At 34.4% G+C, this 18,552-nt stretch overlaps 2 protein-coding genes across 2 annotated transcripts; both read left to right on the top strand.

The window, feature by feature from the left end:
- The first annotated feature begins 4,906 nt into the window (after positions 1-4,906).
- On the top strand, positions 4,907-6,604 carry LOC134264882 (uncharacterized). The gene has a single exon (XM_062747140.1). The coding sequence runs from the start codon at positions 5,048-5,050 to the stop codon at positions 6,602-6,604; it is 1,557 nt and encodes a 518-aa protein (XP_062603124.1). The 5' UTR covers positions 4,907-5,047.
- A 7,864-nt stretch (positions 6,605-14,468) lies between these two features.
- LOC134264888 (uncharacterized) lies at positions 14,469-16,707 on the top strand. Its single transcript, XM_062747145.1, has one exon. The coding sequence runs from the start codon at positions 14,471-14,473 to the stop codon at positions 16,022-16,024; it is 1,554 nt and encodes a 517-aa protein (XP_062603129.1). The 5' UTR covers positions 14,469-14,470; the 3' UTR covers positions 16,025-16,707.
- The last annotated feature ends 1,845 nt before the right edge of the window (positions 16,708-18,552 follow it).

Genomic DNA, 18,552 nt, shown 5'->3' with positions numbered 1-18,552 from the left:
GAACAAGACTTGGGGACATTGTACAGCAGTGGAGTTTTTAACTGTGATACACCCAAAACACCACAACACAAAATTTTCTTTGAAATCGTGTACTTTTGTAATCGTGGGAGAGAAAATCTCCGAAACATGAGAAAAACTGATTACTGTAAAATCACATATTTTTGTGGGATCAAATTGTGGTGGTTTGAGTAAAAACTCTTGGTTCGTGGGGATTAGAATTCGTGGATGAAGAATTGTTCAGTAGATATATATATGTAATATTTTACATTTCGCGGTGGACATGGAATTTGTGGGTCTGCTCATACCTCGAAAACAACGAAAATTAAACCCCCACGAAAATTTGTGATTTCACAGTATGTAATCCGAGAGGACCATGATGGCAGGCGATATGTTGCCTATACTACCGCCAGGTTAACAAAAAAACCACCGGGGAGATAATTCAACTGACGATGACAGGATGGTGGAAGGATTTATATGAGCAACCTGGTAAGTGCATGACTTAATTAAGCCTCTAAATTTGCAAAGCTTATGTAATTTATGTACATGTACATGTCATACCTATTTGCTTTTTTAAAAAAAACAACATTTTCTTGTAAAATATATTTTCTTGCACATGCAGTACATCATATTTATATTGTTGTATTAAATGCTAGGTAAACCAAACTGTCCAGTCATGAGCTTCGAAAAGTATCTCGCTAAGCTAAATATGGACTGTGACTCTTTATGGCAACGGCCGAGGATAAATGTTACTGATCAATCCCCTTTATGGTATGACAGCATGGTTGTTGGGAAGAACACTTTTGGAAGTCTGATGCAGAGGATCAGCAAAGATGCAGGGCTTTCGTGTGTTTATACCAATCACTGTATTAGAGCTACTTGTATAACCATGTTGGATGAATGTGGGTATGAGTCTTGGCACATAATTTGTATATCTGAGCACAGGTCTGAAAGTAGTTTGAAACACTACTACACAAATTAAGTAATTCCAAAAAACACACTATGTCAGATTCCTTGGCTGCAAAAGTATCTACATGCAAGGCCACAAGAATTCTACAACCCCTGAGACCAATGGAAAATAACAAAATGCCTTATACAGCCTCCATTTAATCTATTCAAGAACTGTCCTGAAGACATTGTAGATGTAGACGACCGAGACTTAGCCGCTATCCTTGATGATTCTATGTTTGGAAGCCTGCAAAATACAGGTATCAGCATTCCTAATGTAAACACTGCAAAATCTGTGTTCTCTTCCTATGGCCGCAACATAAAATTTCATATTTAATTATTTATGTGCTGTTGAAAATTATCATACTGGCAATCCGCGTAATAATAAAATTTCATATTTTTAATTATTTATGTGGAAATTAATTGAAATTGACTTATGTTTATTGGCCAAAGTATTTTATAAACTTCCAAATAAATTGTATAGTTTATTTTTATCATAGAACATTCAGTATGTATTTGTTTATGTGGGTATAACAAAACAGTTGTTGACAGCTATGGGTCTCGGCAACAGTTGATCTGTCGGACCAGTGTGTAAACTGTTACCCTCGGCCTTGGGCAACAGTCTGCACACTGGTCTGACAGATCAACTGTTGCCCCAACCCCAGTCAACAACTTTTTACTTTTTATTATCTATATATTTGCTATATATATTATTATATACGTACAGGATGTCCCAAAACATATGTTACACTTTTAATTATCTATAACTTTATCAAACGAAAAACAATCACATTAAAGATAATTATTGTATTAGAATAATCTGACTACTAGAAATTATGTTAAAAAGTCAGGTACATGAACTTATGGAATTAAAGTGCTCAACCGAGAGCTAATTTACAGACTTGAGAGGAAGTTTGAGATAAAAGGCACCAGAAACAGCTAATAAACGACTCAAGACACTATTCCGTTATTAAAAGACCAAAGGGTTTCGGCACCAAAGAGATCATTGATGCCATTGAAAGGTTTTTACTAAAACTTTACAAAAATCTGTAAAACGGGTACTGCAAGTAAACAAGATGGCACCATTAGTAAATCTGGTGTTCATAAAATACTCAAATTTGAATCAAAATTGATTTCCTACGAGATAATTGTGATGCTGCATTTAAAAGAGACAGCCATCAGAAGCCGTTTAGTGTTTGTCCATTGGATTTTAATTAGACCATACTTTGAAAATTTAACAGATGCTGTATGGTTAATTTTCGATGAAGTCAACTTCCATCTAAACAATGTTGTCAGTAAACAGTATCTTAAATTCTGGGGTTCGGTGAAACGGTAAACCCCATTTCTACATGGAAAAACCTCTAAAGCTTGTTGAAAAAAAAATCAGAAATCTTGTTCAAACAGTTTTAAAGGCAATGGAACGTCAATTGGAACATGTTGATATACATGTATGTTTTTCTAAAGAATATTTTTGATGATTAATAAGGAAACTGTGGCAAATGTACCGATATGCTTGACAAATTAGAAAAAAATGTTTATATGTTTTAAATTCCATTTATGTAATTTAAGGCATAAAAATTTTATAACAGCTAGCTTAATAGTTTAACATATGTTTGGGACACCCTGAGATAGCATTTGTGGATGGAGTTGCGTTTTTTACGTTATTGGGATATTTCCAGAATCAAAATACCTTCGCCTAAAATAAAAAAAAAAATAAAAAAAATCACCAAATGCTTTATATTTGTTTCTTTAAAAAGGCACTCTATACTGATTACTGGAGAAATTTCGCCCCAGTATAGTTTGCTCTCTTAATTCCTTCTCGTATATTCAAAACAGGGCAAATTTAAGTAAATGAAACATTTGGAGATAACGAACGGTATTCAAGATCAAAAGTCCATAAAACAATACAGGAGCAGAGCTAACACGGACCTCCAAAACATCAGAGGTGGAATCAGTAAAGATGTGAGCAAAATCTAAGACAAGTTTGTTTGAAAAATCAAAAAAAATTAAATTTAAAATCATCTTCAATTGTGATCAAACGAAAACAGAAACCCATTCTTACATTAAAGTCGCACAAAACAAGACTTTATCTTTTTTTTTTTTTTTTTTTCTTTAAATTTCGTCACAATTAGTAAGGTCGATTATTTATGAATAACGTTGGCTTTTTTTCTAAACATAAAGAAAACTAGTGCTAATTGTAACGGGGACCGTTACAGATGTTCCCCAAACGCTCCCTAACTCCCTTTTAGTGCCATATTCCCTGTAAGCTTCATTAAATAGGACAAAATCTATGCATTTGAGACTTTAACAACGCCAAGTTCATTCAAATTTTAGCATTGCAAGCGTGCGCATAAGAATGCATGTGCGTAATGACCATATCATCTTGTCTACACAATCTTTATATTTTTCTATACTAAATATTAAAGTATTTAATCCAAAAGTATTAAAAAATACGCTCATTTAAGTGTATTTTTGATTTATCTCATTTCGTGTGCACGCACGTGCATACATATGAGCATGGTGACCATATCTTCTTGTAGAAGTCCTTTACATCTATCTATGTTCTTAATCCCACCACGTTTGATTGAAAACAAAGGGAAATATAGCTGTTTAAAGTTTCAGCCAATCAGATTACAGCGCACGTACACGCACGTGTATGCATGTGCATGGTCTTGTAGAAGTTCATTATATCTATCTATGTTCCAAATTCGTGTATGCATGTGCATGGTCTTGTAGAAGTTCATTATATCTATCTATGTTCCAAATTCCATCCTGTTTGGTTGAAAACCAAGGGAGTTATAACTATTTAAAGTTTCAGCCAATCAGATTGCAGCGCACTTGCATGCACGTGTTTTCATGATAATTGCTATATATCATGTTGTAGGATATCTTAATGCATGGCTATGTTCAAAAGTTCATAGGATTGCGTCAGAAAACAAGAAAGATATAGATACTTTAGTTTCAGCCAATCAGAGCGAAGCGCACGTGCATGCGCGTGAGATCTTGCTTTTTTGATCATGTCATCTTGTCTACGCTACTTATATATCCTTACATTATAAATTTCAAAAGATTTCATCAAAAAATAGAAAAGTTACCGCTATATCCATTATATTGGTCATTTCACGTGTTGCACGTGCACGCTCTTGCAAGCACGTGCGCGCAAAATGGCATGTTGACAATGTCTTCTTATCTACATTTATAATATGTCTATATATTCTAAATATCAAAGCATTACACCAAAAAATGTAAAAGTTACGGCAATTTCAAGTATATTGGTCATTTCACGTGTTGCACGTGCGCGCTCTTGCAAGCACGTGCGCGCAAAATGACCTTTGTTCCGCAAATCTACATAGCATGGGGATTGCCTACTTATCCTAAAAAGGTTTCCCCTTAATCGGATGTGTACTTTACAAGATCATTCGCGGACAAAATTTTCACAAGAAGAAAAATAATAATAGTAAGAAACAGAGTAAAAACAATATGTTCCCCCAACTTCGTTTGGGGAACATAACAAGGAAGTCAATAAAATCATATGCATTTTTTTTTTAATTGTAAACATGAACAGTAAGCATGTTTAAAATCCAAATATAGAATACAGAAAACGGAGTCATTTAAAAAAAAAAAAAAAAGCATCACCTGTCTGTCATAGATATTGATACGTGTGCTCGAAGATGTACTAATAACTACATTGAGTATACGTTTAATTAAATTATCTAGTCAGGAAGAAACGTAACAATCTATATGAGAAAAAAAATACGATCTAAAATCGTGAACATACATGTGTATGGTACTCATAATGACTCAATTTATTTAAAAAGGAAGTAATTATAAGTATTTAAAAAATACCGATGTTACCGCGTTGCATGTCTTGGCGTTGTACGAGAGCATTGAGGTGAAATTTCCTTAATCTTATACAGCGGAAGATTTTATTCAACAGTCTAAACTTTATAAATCCTTTTTGCTCACAAAGGTTTGTTATAAGGTTTGGAACTTTCCCTTCTACATGTTCGAGAAACTGAATTTTCTAGACCTCTCATAGATACATAGTTTAACATTTGAAATTAATATTTAAAGGGTGCTTTTAAATCAGAAAGATTCGAGAATGTGTGTTTTGAAATTGAGAAATACGGGTTCATGTTTTCTGAAAATCTTGAAATTTATTTTTGGGATTCCCTTTTCTATCAGCAATCAACAAAAGTCGGAGGATTTTAACCAAGGCATGGATTCTTCGTTCGTTATATTATTCTCTTGTCTTGCTGCGTCACTCATCGTTATTGTGGGGATATTTAGCAGTAAAAAAGATGACGTTTCACGTACAGTGGTTTGGATCCTTATTACAGTGTTAGTAAGCATTGCAACAATAAACATTTTTGTGAACTTTTTCTTAATTTATAGACATCGATCCCGATGGATTTCTTTAAGGAGACAAACTGATGCCTCCTCCAAAATGCAGCTTGGGTTTCTTTGGGCCTTCGCTCTCGGGTTGTTACTAAGAACATCACTGACAATAGGCACGAATATCATATGTATCACTGTGGATACTCTGACTAAGGACCTAGGAAGAATTGTTACTTCGTCAGTAATGGTCGTCTTTATGTTATCACAAATTGCCTTTATAACGTACATGAAGAATCTTAAATTTTGTCGTTCAATTTGGATAAATTATTCCATTGGTATCATCCTGCTGGCTAACGCAAGTATTTGGTTTCAATTTGCCACTCAAGGCACTGCAAATATCCTTCATAAGCATAGGATAAATTCCACCACTGTGAATGCCGATGTAAGGAATACTAGTTTCAATTACTGCTTTACACATTCAAAAATATTCCATTTCACCTCAACATTGAGGCCGTTTCTGTTCCAGATCTCTCTGGATTTTCTTCTGCTGGCGACATTATTTATACTTAAGACATTGCCTACTTCGACAATGTCCGATACATCAAGCATGGAAAATGTACAAAGCATTGATGAATTACAAGCCACAGACACAGTTAACAAGAAAACATGTGTTGTTTCTTTAGTGTGTGGTATAATTATTCAATTCCCTTTCATTACATTAGGATTAATCATCCGATTTGTACATTTTGAAAACGTGACAACATTACGTGAGATATATCAAATCACTGATATCATACAGAAAGTCTTTATGTTACTTATGACCTTGGTTGCTTTTTTACGTATTGGAGAAAGAAGTAAGGAAAGCCGTGATTGGAAGCTGAGCTTTAGCGATATCACGCTCCTTTGCTGTTGGGTTGGGAAAATTGTTATTCATACGTTTGGATTTTTTGCAGCAACAAATTGTCTTAGATATGAACTTCTTCTTGGAAGCAAGAGCTTAATTTCCTTATTATTTTATTTTTATCAAACACTTTACATTCTGATATCGAAAAGATCATCGGAGTCTTCTTTAAAGACAAACAATATGTCCGTGTTCATTCATATTGTTTTATTTACATTGAATATATCACAATGGACGATAACAATATTTATCCTCACTAATCAAGGAACTTATGTTCTTAGTGAAGGCACCGAATGTTTATTCATGAACAAAAATGTTTGGGTTATGTTACAGTATGTTATCATTCCATTTACACTTTACTATGATTTTCAGTCTGCTATGTATTTTGCCAGTATATTCCCCAATTTTAATCGTCCTTAGATAATATTGCATGAAAACTTTTTTAATGTACATGTATTTGTCACCATGTAAATAAAAAAGATGAACCAAGACGTATCTCACGCACTTAAAAATGTAATGAATAAGGGGAACATAAAAGAGAAGGAAAGAAAGAAAAACACTAAGGTAAGAATACAACAACTGCAACACATACAAGTAAAATAACCTGCGCAAATTTTAATGGTTTGCTTAACGTCCTTAGGGACATTTTTCTCTTCGACTGAGAGTCCAAAACTTGCCGGTGGAGGACTGTAAATATACATCTTACTCGACATTTTGGGCTTGCGATTGTTGAACAAGGAGTGAGTGATCTTTCTGTGCCACCACTGCCACAAGGTACGTCGGTTTATATAGTTTCATTAAAAGAACTGCTCTCCACATCCTGCAATTGGATTCGAATCCTCAAACTACAGTGAAATAGTGAAGATTGCCCTTGTCATTGCGTTTGAAGAATTAGTTCAATTAATTCAACTAATAATTTGAAAGCGGTTGTCCGTCCAATTTCTTTTTCATGATGATTCCTAATTTACTATTCAAGGTCTCGTTTATAATTTTCTCAGGAACCTTTCGTTGCACGCGGTAGACTCTAACCAAATTCTGATTTCCCCATTGTTTTTCTTGGATAAAAGGTTTCCTTTCTCTTACATAAAGAGGTCATATGATTGGTACCCAAAGATAGACATCGTCGCAAGGAATACGTATCTGAAATACGAGTCTCGAGTCATAGCCACCTAATTTAAACGTTTTGGACAGAGTTAAAGTTTTTGCGGATAAACAGCTATACAAACAAACGGAAAGGACATAATTAAACAGTAGTTGACCAAGAACGAGTTCGCAAAATGGCGTCGTCGTAGATGTAAACAAATACTCTGTATATACGTACTCTGTATTAACGTATGTTTTTTGTTCAACCTATGTACAGTACTAAACTTCTTTGATTAGTATTTTGTAATTTGCCCCCTTGCACGTACATGTATTTCACAATTGAGTCTGCGGGGTATGCTGGCATACAAGCTCTGTTTTAGTGAAGAGGTGGAGCTGTCCATATTTCTTGTACTACAAAGTTCAATTTCTCTGCGTTTTTAATTTCCCCCAGACGTCTTTGTACACGGTTTTTTAAGGTATTCCAGACGTTGTTTGTGATGCTGAGATCTGAACGCTGGGCAGGCGATGGCACTTATCGTTGTTAGACTTCCATGCATTAGCATGAGACACAAATACAAAGCATGGGGCATTGTCTTCCTGGAAGACGTACGGTAGGTTTGGGAAGTGCTACTACTGGCCATAACTTGTCATCAAGAATAGGAATATATCAATTTGTGTCTATGTTGCCATCGACTGATGCTTAAATTCTTACTCCATGGTAAGAAATGCACCCCCAAAACATAAGGTGGCTGATGTTCCCTGTCTCCAAGCTCACCCAGGCATTCGGGTCTTAGAAATTCGTAAAAATTCCTCCAAACGTATACTTTAATATTGGTCCCCAGCAATTCCATCACTGAAGATGACCTTGCACCAATTATTCTGATCAGTCCTTGTCAATTTTGGTCGACAAAACCTTGTCCTCCGATCTCTGTTTACTTGAGAAATGGTAATCCGTTTGGAAACCACGCATCATTTAAAGCTGTCAGCACAAAGTCGTTGTCTTATAATGTAGTTCTTTCACACACAAAATATCTTGTGGAATTGTTAAATCTACTTGTTAAATCTTTTGATGCCTGTCTTCTGTTTCCTTTAACCCGTCTGAATTAAATTTTGTCGTCACTCGGCGTTGTCTTTTCTTACCTGCACGTAGCTGCTTGTTTCTTATGCTTCCCCTCTCGCTCACCCTTTTCAAAATTTCCAAACAATGCCCCTATTTTATATTTGAAATCTCTTGAATTTTTTAGATCGAAAAACCATTATTACAGGTATCAATCAAAGGCCGAGATTTTTAACCGTACGGTTTTCTCAGGTAAAGGGGGGGGGGGCTTAATGTTACAGCTAGACCTCTTTTCGCTCTTTATTCCGATAGGTCTCTTCAAAGCCGACTGGTTGAGCGGCGGGGTTAAATCAAAGAAGCATAGAAACACCTTGAATTATTATTATATAGATCACTGCTAAAATGATAGGTTAACATAAACGATTCAATATACTTCATTTTTGGTATAAGCCATCTTTAGTGGCTATAGAGTTTAAATTTAGATTTCTTGGAATTTGTAAATAAACGATATGGAGAAACGCAGTTACAAGCTCCGCTTACTGCAATTTGATTGCTCGGCGGTTTGTCAAAAACCTAGTTACCCGTTGTCATGTATATGTTAATCAGCATCCAGGAAGACAACCAATGAACTAAAATTATAGGAAAGAGCGATGGATAGCCAAGAATCTTACGTAATGCGAGAAGAAATACCCAAGAGAGATGCATGCTATATGACAGGGATATAACATTTCTTTTTTTCAGTTGTCAATTCTTTTCCGTGAGTAACAGTTATCGCACGCGTGGCGCAGTGGTTCCCACTGTGTAATAGACGTGGAGACCGGCCCTTTGTGTAAACCGAGGTCCCAAGTCGCAGTAGGTGCTGGTACGAAAAAGAACTCTCCCTGCTAAATAGTTCCGAGTACCGAGTATTACATGTAGACAAAATTTGTAGCTCTTCACCGGCAAGTGGTAGCGTCTCCATAAGAGTGAATTCTCGAAAGGGGCGTTAAACAACATACAAACAAACAAACGTGGAATCGTCGTTTCTTTGCAGACGATTATCAATTTATCAAAAAGAAATATTCCAGTAGTTGCAAAATTTGAAAAAAAAAACTCGGATAAAATTGAATTTAATATCATCGTGTTTCATGGCAAAACATTCCACTTTTGAATCGGAAATGGTAATACGAACTACGCTGCCATTTTGCGAGTTCATCGCCAACTACTGTATACCCCCAAACCCCCAATTACGGGGACATATTAATAATATCTCTCTTTAATTCTTTAGTAAAAATAGGCACACTATACACTAGCAACACCACTTCATTAATTTATTCCTGCAGATACGACATAATCATAAAAGCTGCCCTGAAAAGACCATTCTTATAATGAAGTAATTTCAGGCACAAAAAAACTGTATGTGGAACCTGCGTTGAATGGTATTAAATTTCTGAAACTTTTCCGGTTACATTTTCTATAATCAGTGAAGTAGAAAAAAGCCGGACGTGTAGAGACGATCTACATTACATCGACTTTACAATGGCACGCTTGATGAAAATTCTGAAAGTTTTATTTTGTGTACCGTTTTCTCTCGCCAACCAGTATGGATCCGAGGAAATAAGTCACGAGGATGGGCTACCTATTATTTTATTCTCCTGCCTTGGTGCACCCATTATCGTCCTAGTCGGAACATTTAGTGGGAGAGTTGATGAACTTTCAAACAAAGTAATATGGGTACTTTTCGTGACGATAGCTACCATCGCTACAATAAACATATTTTCCATCTTTTTTGTTATCTATAAATCTCAGTCTCAGAAGATTTTAACTCGTCAACAAAATGATGGTGCTTATAAACTGCAGCTTGGATTTTTGTGGGTGTTTGGTTTGGGAATGCTTTTAAGGACCTCTTTGTCTATTGTAATCAACATAGAGTGTATCCGTGAACGGACTATCCTGGAAAACGCTGGGCAAATGATATCTTCTTCGATCATGATAGTATTCTTGTTATCACAAATTGGACTCATAACATTCATGAGAGATTCAAAATTCCTTCATATTACATGGATTAAATATTCAATTGGAATAATTCTCCTCGCCAACGGTAGTATTTGGTTAAATTTTGCAAAGTTGGGTGTTGTAAGTCTACAGGAGGGGAGAGACAAATTCCTCTGAGGTGAACACAACAGAATTTCATTCCTGTTATTTAAATTCAAAAACATATCCATTCACTAGTAATTTACGACCATATCTATTCCAAACCTCTTTAGAATTTTTCTTGCTGGCAACTGTATTCATTTTGAAAACATGGCCAACATCCACAATTTATCAATCCATAGATGTGGAAGAAAATTTGAGGACAATAGATCAGCAAGTACCCAGATCGGATCTCAGAAGAACATGTGTATTATCTATGGTGGCTGGAGTTATTCTACAAACTCCATCCATTGTTTTAGCACTACTTATCCGGTTTGTTTATCTTGATGATGGAACGTCTATGTTGCAGGAAATCTGGCAATACAACTCAACCGTGCAGAAAATAATCATGCTCTTTCTCCTTCTCATTGCGTTTTCATATATTGAAGGACAACACAAAGACGTACAAATGTGGAAGCTCAGTTCCAGTGATTTTATTTTGATGATTTGTTACGTAGGAAAAATTATACACTACATTTATGGAATTGTCACCGCAATCAATTGTTCTGTAAACAACGGGACTGTACTCTTTACGAAAGGAATAGCGGCTTTGTGGTTTTATTTTTATCATACCCTTTACATTCTGATATCAAAGAGATCATCCCTCTCGGATATGAAGTTATCCAACGCGTCAGTTTTTATTCATATTGTTTTATTTTCGTTGAATATGACAAAATGGGTTACGTCAACATTCATTCTTAGTAAACAAGGGAATTTCATTTTGAACGAAGGCATAGAGTGCTTGTTTGAAAACTCCGATATTTGGGTAATGTTGCAATACTTAACTTTTCCTTTTACCACTTACTACGATTTCCAATCTGCTATGCATTACTTTAGTATGCTGCCCTCTCTAACAGTGTGAATTCTTACTGTTGGAGCATACGGTGTTTCTGCATCTCATATGTTTTGATACTGTACCAAGAGAACACTCCGAATACGATTAAACAAACAAATTAAATTAAAGTTAAAAAAGAATTTTAATAACGTTGGTCAAAGTAAGAATTTCGAAAAATCAAATGTCGGTTATACATAATTAAATATATTGTACAATTTTATCCTATCATTGAAAAGTATTTGGTTTATAATTGAAGAGGTTTGTGTTGAACATACTTTTTTTGGCTATAGGAATATTTCGTCTACCTTATCAATACTCAGTGTTCAACAGCCATTTAAAACAAAACAATCTGGTCCTTCAGCTGGAATTTCTCACGGTCTTTGTTTGCCCTGATGATGAATTGCATTGTGTGTGTACATTATACTGTAAAATTACTTATTTTTGAGGGGTCAAATTTTCGTGATTTGAGGAAAATAAATTGGTTCATTGGGGTTTTATTTCGTGGTTAAAGAATTGTTCAGTAGTATTATATGTTAAAAATTGCATTTCGTGGTGGGTATAAATTCATGGGTCTCTTCATACCTTGAAAACCACAAAAATTAAACCCACACGAAAATTAGTGATATTACAGTATTACCGTGTATCATCACCTCTTAACATTAAAGGTAACGTTGATGATAAAACTCAAATGAAATTATTACAAGTACATGTACGTGCAAATCCTTTATCTGGTGTTGCAATGGAATCGCAATTCAAATTAAACCTATTTGCACAGATATTGAGCAGTTTCATGAGTTCTGAAAAAGGGACAATAAATTTTGTGATGCCCTTTACAAGAACCCCGACATTTGATTTGTTCTTCCTCTTTTAACCCATTGGTGTCACCAGAAACTTTGTACATACAATTTTGTTGTTAATATTGTTTGTGAATAAATTTTGAAATATTTTTTTTCCTTATTAAAAAAATACATTCTCATGTACATGTATTCTGATCTTGATAATTTTTCCTTGTCGTGATAGGAACATATTCTTATTACAATCAGGAAACGGAATCTTCTAAGGAAGAAATTAAATGCATTTTTATTTAATTTAATTATCTGTGAATTGACTCTGCAGGTATTTAAATCGTTTTCAATTTCCTTAAATATATGTACCACTCTCAAAAAGAGCACAAAAAATACATGTAAGTAAGGAAGTATAGGATTGATTAAATACTTGTACTAGTATTTCAAAACCGTTACGTTTAAATTGGCATAATCTTAATGAAATTTTGATATTTCTATTTAATATGAATTGTATTTGTACTACAGCAAAATCAAACTTTGCGTTTCAAAAAAAAAAAAACCCAGTATTTATGCAAGGACGTTTTGTAAAAAAATTTATAATGAACATGGTTGTGTATTGATAGAATTTCATGAATATAAAAGTTGATGTAAAGCTGAATCATTTCTTTCCAAGACAGGCATTTTTTAAATTGACAGAAGTCTCAAAGGCATTTTTCGATTTACTCTTTTGTTTTTTTATAATGTGTTTTAAATGGCTGTCATTTCTCGCTCAGCACCTTCCTTTTGTGGCTGATGTCCCATATTGCTCAAAAGACTTAGAATTGCGATTGTGTCCATAGAAAACACCAGTAGTTCTCAGGATTTTTTGAAAACCCAATAAACTAGTATATATTTTTTGATCTTCTATCTGTGAGGTTATGTTAAACAATGTTAATATAGAGATCTCTTATAATCCAAATAGATCTAAATGAAAAACTGATTTAATACCTGAATTTTTCTGATGTAACTTTTATCCCCCCCCAAAAAAAATTGATTGAAACTTTTGTCCACATCTTGATATTCATAAATCTTAATAGTAAATGTATTTTTGAATGGTTGCTGTTTTGTTATACCCCCGCTTGAAAAGCGGGAATTCTAGTAACATTAATACTACTCCGTCAATTCTGTTACAACCATCGATCCGCAACTCCTCTCATACCACTGAAGGAAATTTAATGAAACTTTCACAGAATCTTTATAACATATTCCGTGTACACCTCCTATTTTACTTTTTGATCTGACATATATTTTGTACACACACAACATGGACAATTTTATTCATATGGGAGGCGGGGGTATCATTTAGTGAGCTCATTGCTCACAGTACCTCTAGTTTATATTTATTAAACAAGAATATGAACATGGGAACCTGTAAAAATTATGAAATAATACCGGAAAGAAGTTTATGCGGTATTAACCAATATTTGCCCCCCAAATCAAACTTTGATGGAGTAATAATTAATTAAGTACTTAAGCAGGGGAGTATATGCACTTCAAAGCACTGAATAAAAAACGTCATATGTACGTTGATGTCACAAACATGACGTAAATTTCAGTTTTTTATGAATTTTACTGAAAAATGTACATATTTCGTCGATATTTTGAGTAAAAGTCACCGAGCGCATGTGTGTTCAGATAAATATTGATATAAACAATGTTAATATAAATGAAATATGTCAAATTGTCCTGAACACACATGGATCTATAAATTTTAAAGCTAAAATTGTTGAAATTTTGTCCATTTTGTCCTCTTTCTGAAAAAGGAAAAAATCAGAAAATTTTGTGACATCTAAAAACAAAAATTGTGAATACACTGCAATGGAACTATAATATTTTCTGTTAATTTATATTTCTCGTACAATTTATTGAATTACAAAAAATATAAAAATTTGAACTTTTGTAAAATCATGAAATAATATACCGCATATAGTTCTTTAAGAGGATATTAAATTCAAATCTATGTTTAAGGCCCTTAAATATTCCATGATAAATTAAGGAAGTACTGTATATTTTTATTTCCATCTTTTCGGACATCATCTGACCAGGAAGTTATTCATATGGAAACTTCCCTGTGCATGAATTTATTTAAGCTTTTTCATTTACAATACAAAGAGGCCATAATTTTATTTGAATGAATTTCATTATGCCATTGACACAGACATAAGGATAATATGTTTGTTTGCTAAATGGACAGGTAAGGTACATGTATATATCAATCTAAGGTATGACAAATTATAACCGTTCATTTTTTTCAACGCTTGAGAGTAAATGATTTTTTAAGCATTAAAAATGTTGTCTTTTACAGATAAAAAACTATGAAAGTGCGATCGTGGTTTTCAGCAGTTCTCAGAACGATTCTTATTCCATTTTCAACTGCCGGAGCAGAAGTGAATTCAGAAGAAAACGAAAATGATATGAACGAAGAGATATCTCCCACACTGACCTTTGCACATTTGGTATCTTGCCTCTGTGTAGTTCTTGGCATTTATTCCGGCAAACAGACGACGGACGATACCGCACGGTTTGTAGTGTGGGGATTGGTCATGGGACTTGTCGCATGCGGATTGCTCGCCTTGGTTATCCTGATATGTTCTAACTCGTTCATGCAAAATCAACCTGAAACAGAAGTGCCTAAAGACTATTCTCTAAATTTAAGAGTTGTTTTTCTCTGGCTCTTTGGACTGGGTGTCATCTTGAAAAGTGCCGTATATATTGCTATACAAATAGAATGTTTTTCAAAAGTGTCTCAAGATTTGATGATGTACGCAGGTATCTTTAGTACAGTTCTATTTATTTGTTTTATTGTTTTGCAAATGGGAACCATAACATATTACAGAAACTATCATTTCAGAAAGTCAACTCGAATTAATTTTGCAATCGTATTTCTTTCGCTGGCAAATTTTGCAGTGTGGTTGAATTCTGTTGTTAGCAGTTTAAATGGAATTTATGCTACAAATCCCAATGAAACCACACACATGAAAATTTTTAAAAACGAATCGAAATGCTTCTTTAGCTCTAAAATCAACAAAGAGTTAGCACAAAAGCTCATTCCCTTTTTGTTGCCAACTCAGATGGAATTTTTCATCCTAGCGTCAAGTTTTGTGCTGTCATTTTGGCATTCCTTGCCAGAACAGCGAACTGAAATTGATCTAGAAGAGACAGGAACGTTCTCCGAGGAATCGCAGGAACTGTTACCACTGTTGCCTCGTAATACTGAAAATCGGGCTAGCAACGTTGTTGTCATTATGATTTCCGTTATCCTGAATCTGCCAACGTTTCTGACATGGCTTCTTCTTTCGTTCGTGTACACAGACAATAATATAGGACTTCGCAATGCGTATGAAATTTGTAACTGTATCAACTCTATTGCGACCATCACAATTGTTTACGTTGCCTTTGACCATTTGTCGAAAACTTATTCCATGAGTAAATATCAGCGTTCTCTGACAACGAGTGAAATAATTCTTGTGTTCAGCTCGGCCGGAGTAGTCGCATACAGTACTTACGGACTACTTTTCGCCCTGCAAGGAAATTTTGAGGAACATTCATCTGTCTTCTTACGAAACTTTATTGAGATAATAGAGACCTTTTTACAAACATCTCTTTTGATACAGTGTCAGCGCTACATATTATCTGAGCGAAGGTCCTCACTTCTTTCTTCTCTTGCATTAATTTTGACGATAACAAACTTAATAAATTGGTTTCTCTACTCCATATATCAAAATGTACCAGCAGAAGGACAGGAGAAAATTGTTGGCAACAGACGGAATTGGACATATGTTCAAACCATTCTTGTGCCATTGCTTATCTTCTATAGGTTTACATCTGCTATGAATTCGTATTCACTTTATCATCAGATTAAACCTTGATTTTATATATAATTGATGTAAATCTTTTTACGTATATAGGATATGTTATACATGTATATTAATGTGTATTTTAATTAATATACAAGAACTATATGTAGTATGTTGATGGCAAAATTGAAGATAACTGTACATTGAACGGTAAAATGTCTATCACTGCATGCAAGATACTTAATATAAACAAATTTTCTTTTATCACAATGATTTGAATTGTAGTGCAAGCATGCTACTTGTAGGGGGCATTTTATAAGCTAGTGAGTGTGATTCGATAATTTTCATGTAAAGTTTACGTTTCCTTCTTCAATATTTAAATATAACTATCACATGTAGTTTTACAGTCAATTTGTCTTAAAAGAAATGTGCGCTGAATTCCTAAGTCAACGAACTAGTTACTACCACAAATTGTAATACATGACTGTACATAAACCAATAAATCTAACAAAAACCTTATCAAAAAATTATATAGTAAAAGTTCATTACTTTTCATCTTTTAAAAATAATGACAGTGATCTTGGCATGAAAAAGATGCCTCACTGCTCAATGACCCTGAGTGCCGAGTATAGGTCTAAATTTGCAGCCGTCCATCGACAAGTGGTGGTTTCTATTCTTGAACAAGACATTAAACAAACGTGTATTCCTATAGCTATCCGATCAAAACGAGCAATGGGAGGCACCACGACATTATGTAACAAGAGGCCCACGGGCCTTATAGGTCATCTGAGTATCATGTAACAACTTTCCAGCGATTGTATTTGGTTCGTGTTTTAATCCAAAAGCCATGAAATTCACAAATTTTGAAAGAGGCACCATTGCTTATCAAAGGGCAGATTTCAAAGCATTAATTTATTTTTAGTCAAAGTACCCCCCGGTACCCTTGACCCAGCGGCCCTGAAATTATCTATTTTGAAAGAGGCCCCTTTTTTCATTATAAGGCCAGCATTTTTTTATGTTTAGGTTTAGTTATGAACATGAGAATAAAAAAGTCCCGAAGGAGAAGGAAATAAAATTTTTTTTGATAAATCAATTATTAACATTTGTACATTCTTTTTTTTATCATATGCTATTCTAATAGGCTCCTTACCACTGGACACATAATGCTTACAAATAGGAAAGTAGAACATTTAATTGCTTATTTCATCATCTGCCAGTTTGGGCCAGTTATATAAATTTTGTGATGTTGGTCAAAATATATTTTAAAAAATTCTTTAAAAGTTTTTCAATATATCTTCATTTTTTTAAAATGTGTTAGGTGAATGTGTAGACATTGTTCTAAAATTTACTTGATGCCTAAAACTATAATTCCTATCATAAAACAGACAGGGAGTATTGGGGAGTAGGGTGAACATTTTTTCAATTAAGTGTAAAATAATTTTTCTGGCTGATACAAGTGATACTACATGCCTGTATATATTTGTATATTCTTGCCTTTTAATAGTTGAATTTTTTTTTATTTCTTCAGGTTATTGTTTATTTCTTCCTCAAATGGACTTAACTACTCCCATAGTTTTATTCATTACATCTGATGCATAAGTAAACCTTTTCTGAAGAATGATGCTTAGACTGTAAGCTATAACATTGACCTAAACAATGTCGCTGGCAATATGCAGTAACTACCACGGGCAGTTTAAAACCTGGGGAAGGAAAACAATTTACAGATACTTTTGAAACGAATACATAATTATCTCACCAGCATGTCATTGTGCAACAAAGTCGTCAGCATTTTATTTGTCCTTTGAACGGGTGAAACGTTTTGAATGACACTCGTATCGATGAATTTTACACTAAACCAAGCTATCTTCTCAGATCTAGCTTTATTTACACGCCGTTTCATCTTAAAACCGGAGGTGCGTGTTCGTAAATCTGAAATCTCGATCCCGACTCAAATTTGACATCGGAAAGAAAAAAATTGTTTTATTTTTTCCTGAAAATTGAAAACCTTGAGCAGAGGGTTTGTAAAACTGAAAATAAAATAATTCCTGGCCTTAAATATGTAATTAGATCATTAGCATATTAACCAGGAGCAAAGGATAAGATGTTCAAAGAATTCATGCATTTCACTATATAATCATTAGAGCCCCACCCTAAAACAAGAACCCCTGACCCTGGGGCCATAAAATTCACAATTTTGGTATAGGCACTCTTGCTCATCATAACTATATACTTACTTAGTTTATTTAATACCCAGGAGCAGAGAAGAAGATTTTCAAAGAATTCATGTATTTTCACTATATAATCAATAGAGCCCCGCCCTAACACCAGAACCCCTGACCCTAGGGCCATAAAATTCACAATTTTGGTAGAGGCACTCTTGCTCATCATAACTATGTACTTAGTTGGTTTATTTAATACCCAGGAGCAGAGAAGAAGATTTTCAAAGAAATAATGCATTTTCACTACCTACTTATTTAGCCCCGCCCTAGCACTAGAACCCCTGACCCCAGGGCCATGAATTTCACAATTTTGGTAGAGGGCTTATTGCTGATTACAATCATGCAAACAGTTTGACTGCTTGATGTCCAGAGTAAAGAAGA

This window comes from Saccostrea cucullata, unplaced genomic scaffold, assembly GCF_032062105.1.
Source record: "Saccostrea cucullata isolate Sc308-1 unplaced genomic scaffold, CSIRO_AGI_Scuc_v1 ctg3166, whole genome shotgun sequence".
Taxonomy (NCBI): Eukaryota; Metazoa; Mollusca; class Bivalvia; order Ostreida; family Ostreidae; genus Saccostrea; species Saccostrea cuccullata.
This window is presented reverse-complemented; position numbering and strand designations above follow the sequence as displayed.

Excerpts from the sequence above, each read along its gene's own strand:
- LOC134264888 (XM_062747145.1), top strand. The coding sequence starts at position 14,471 with ATGAAAGTGCGATCGTGGTTTTCAGCAGTTCTCAGAACGATTCTTATT.
- LOC134264882 (XM_062747140.1), top strand. The coding sequence starts at position 5,048 with ATGTGTGTTTTGAAATTGAGAAATACGGGTTCATGTTTTCTGAAAATC.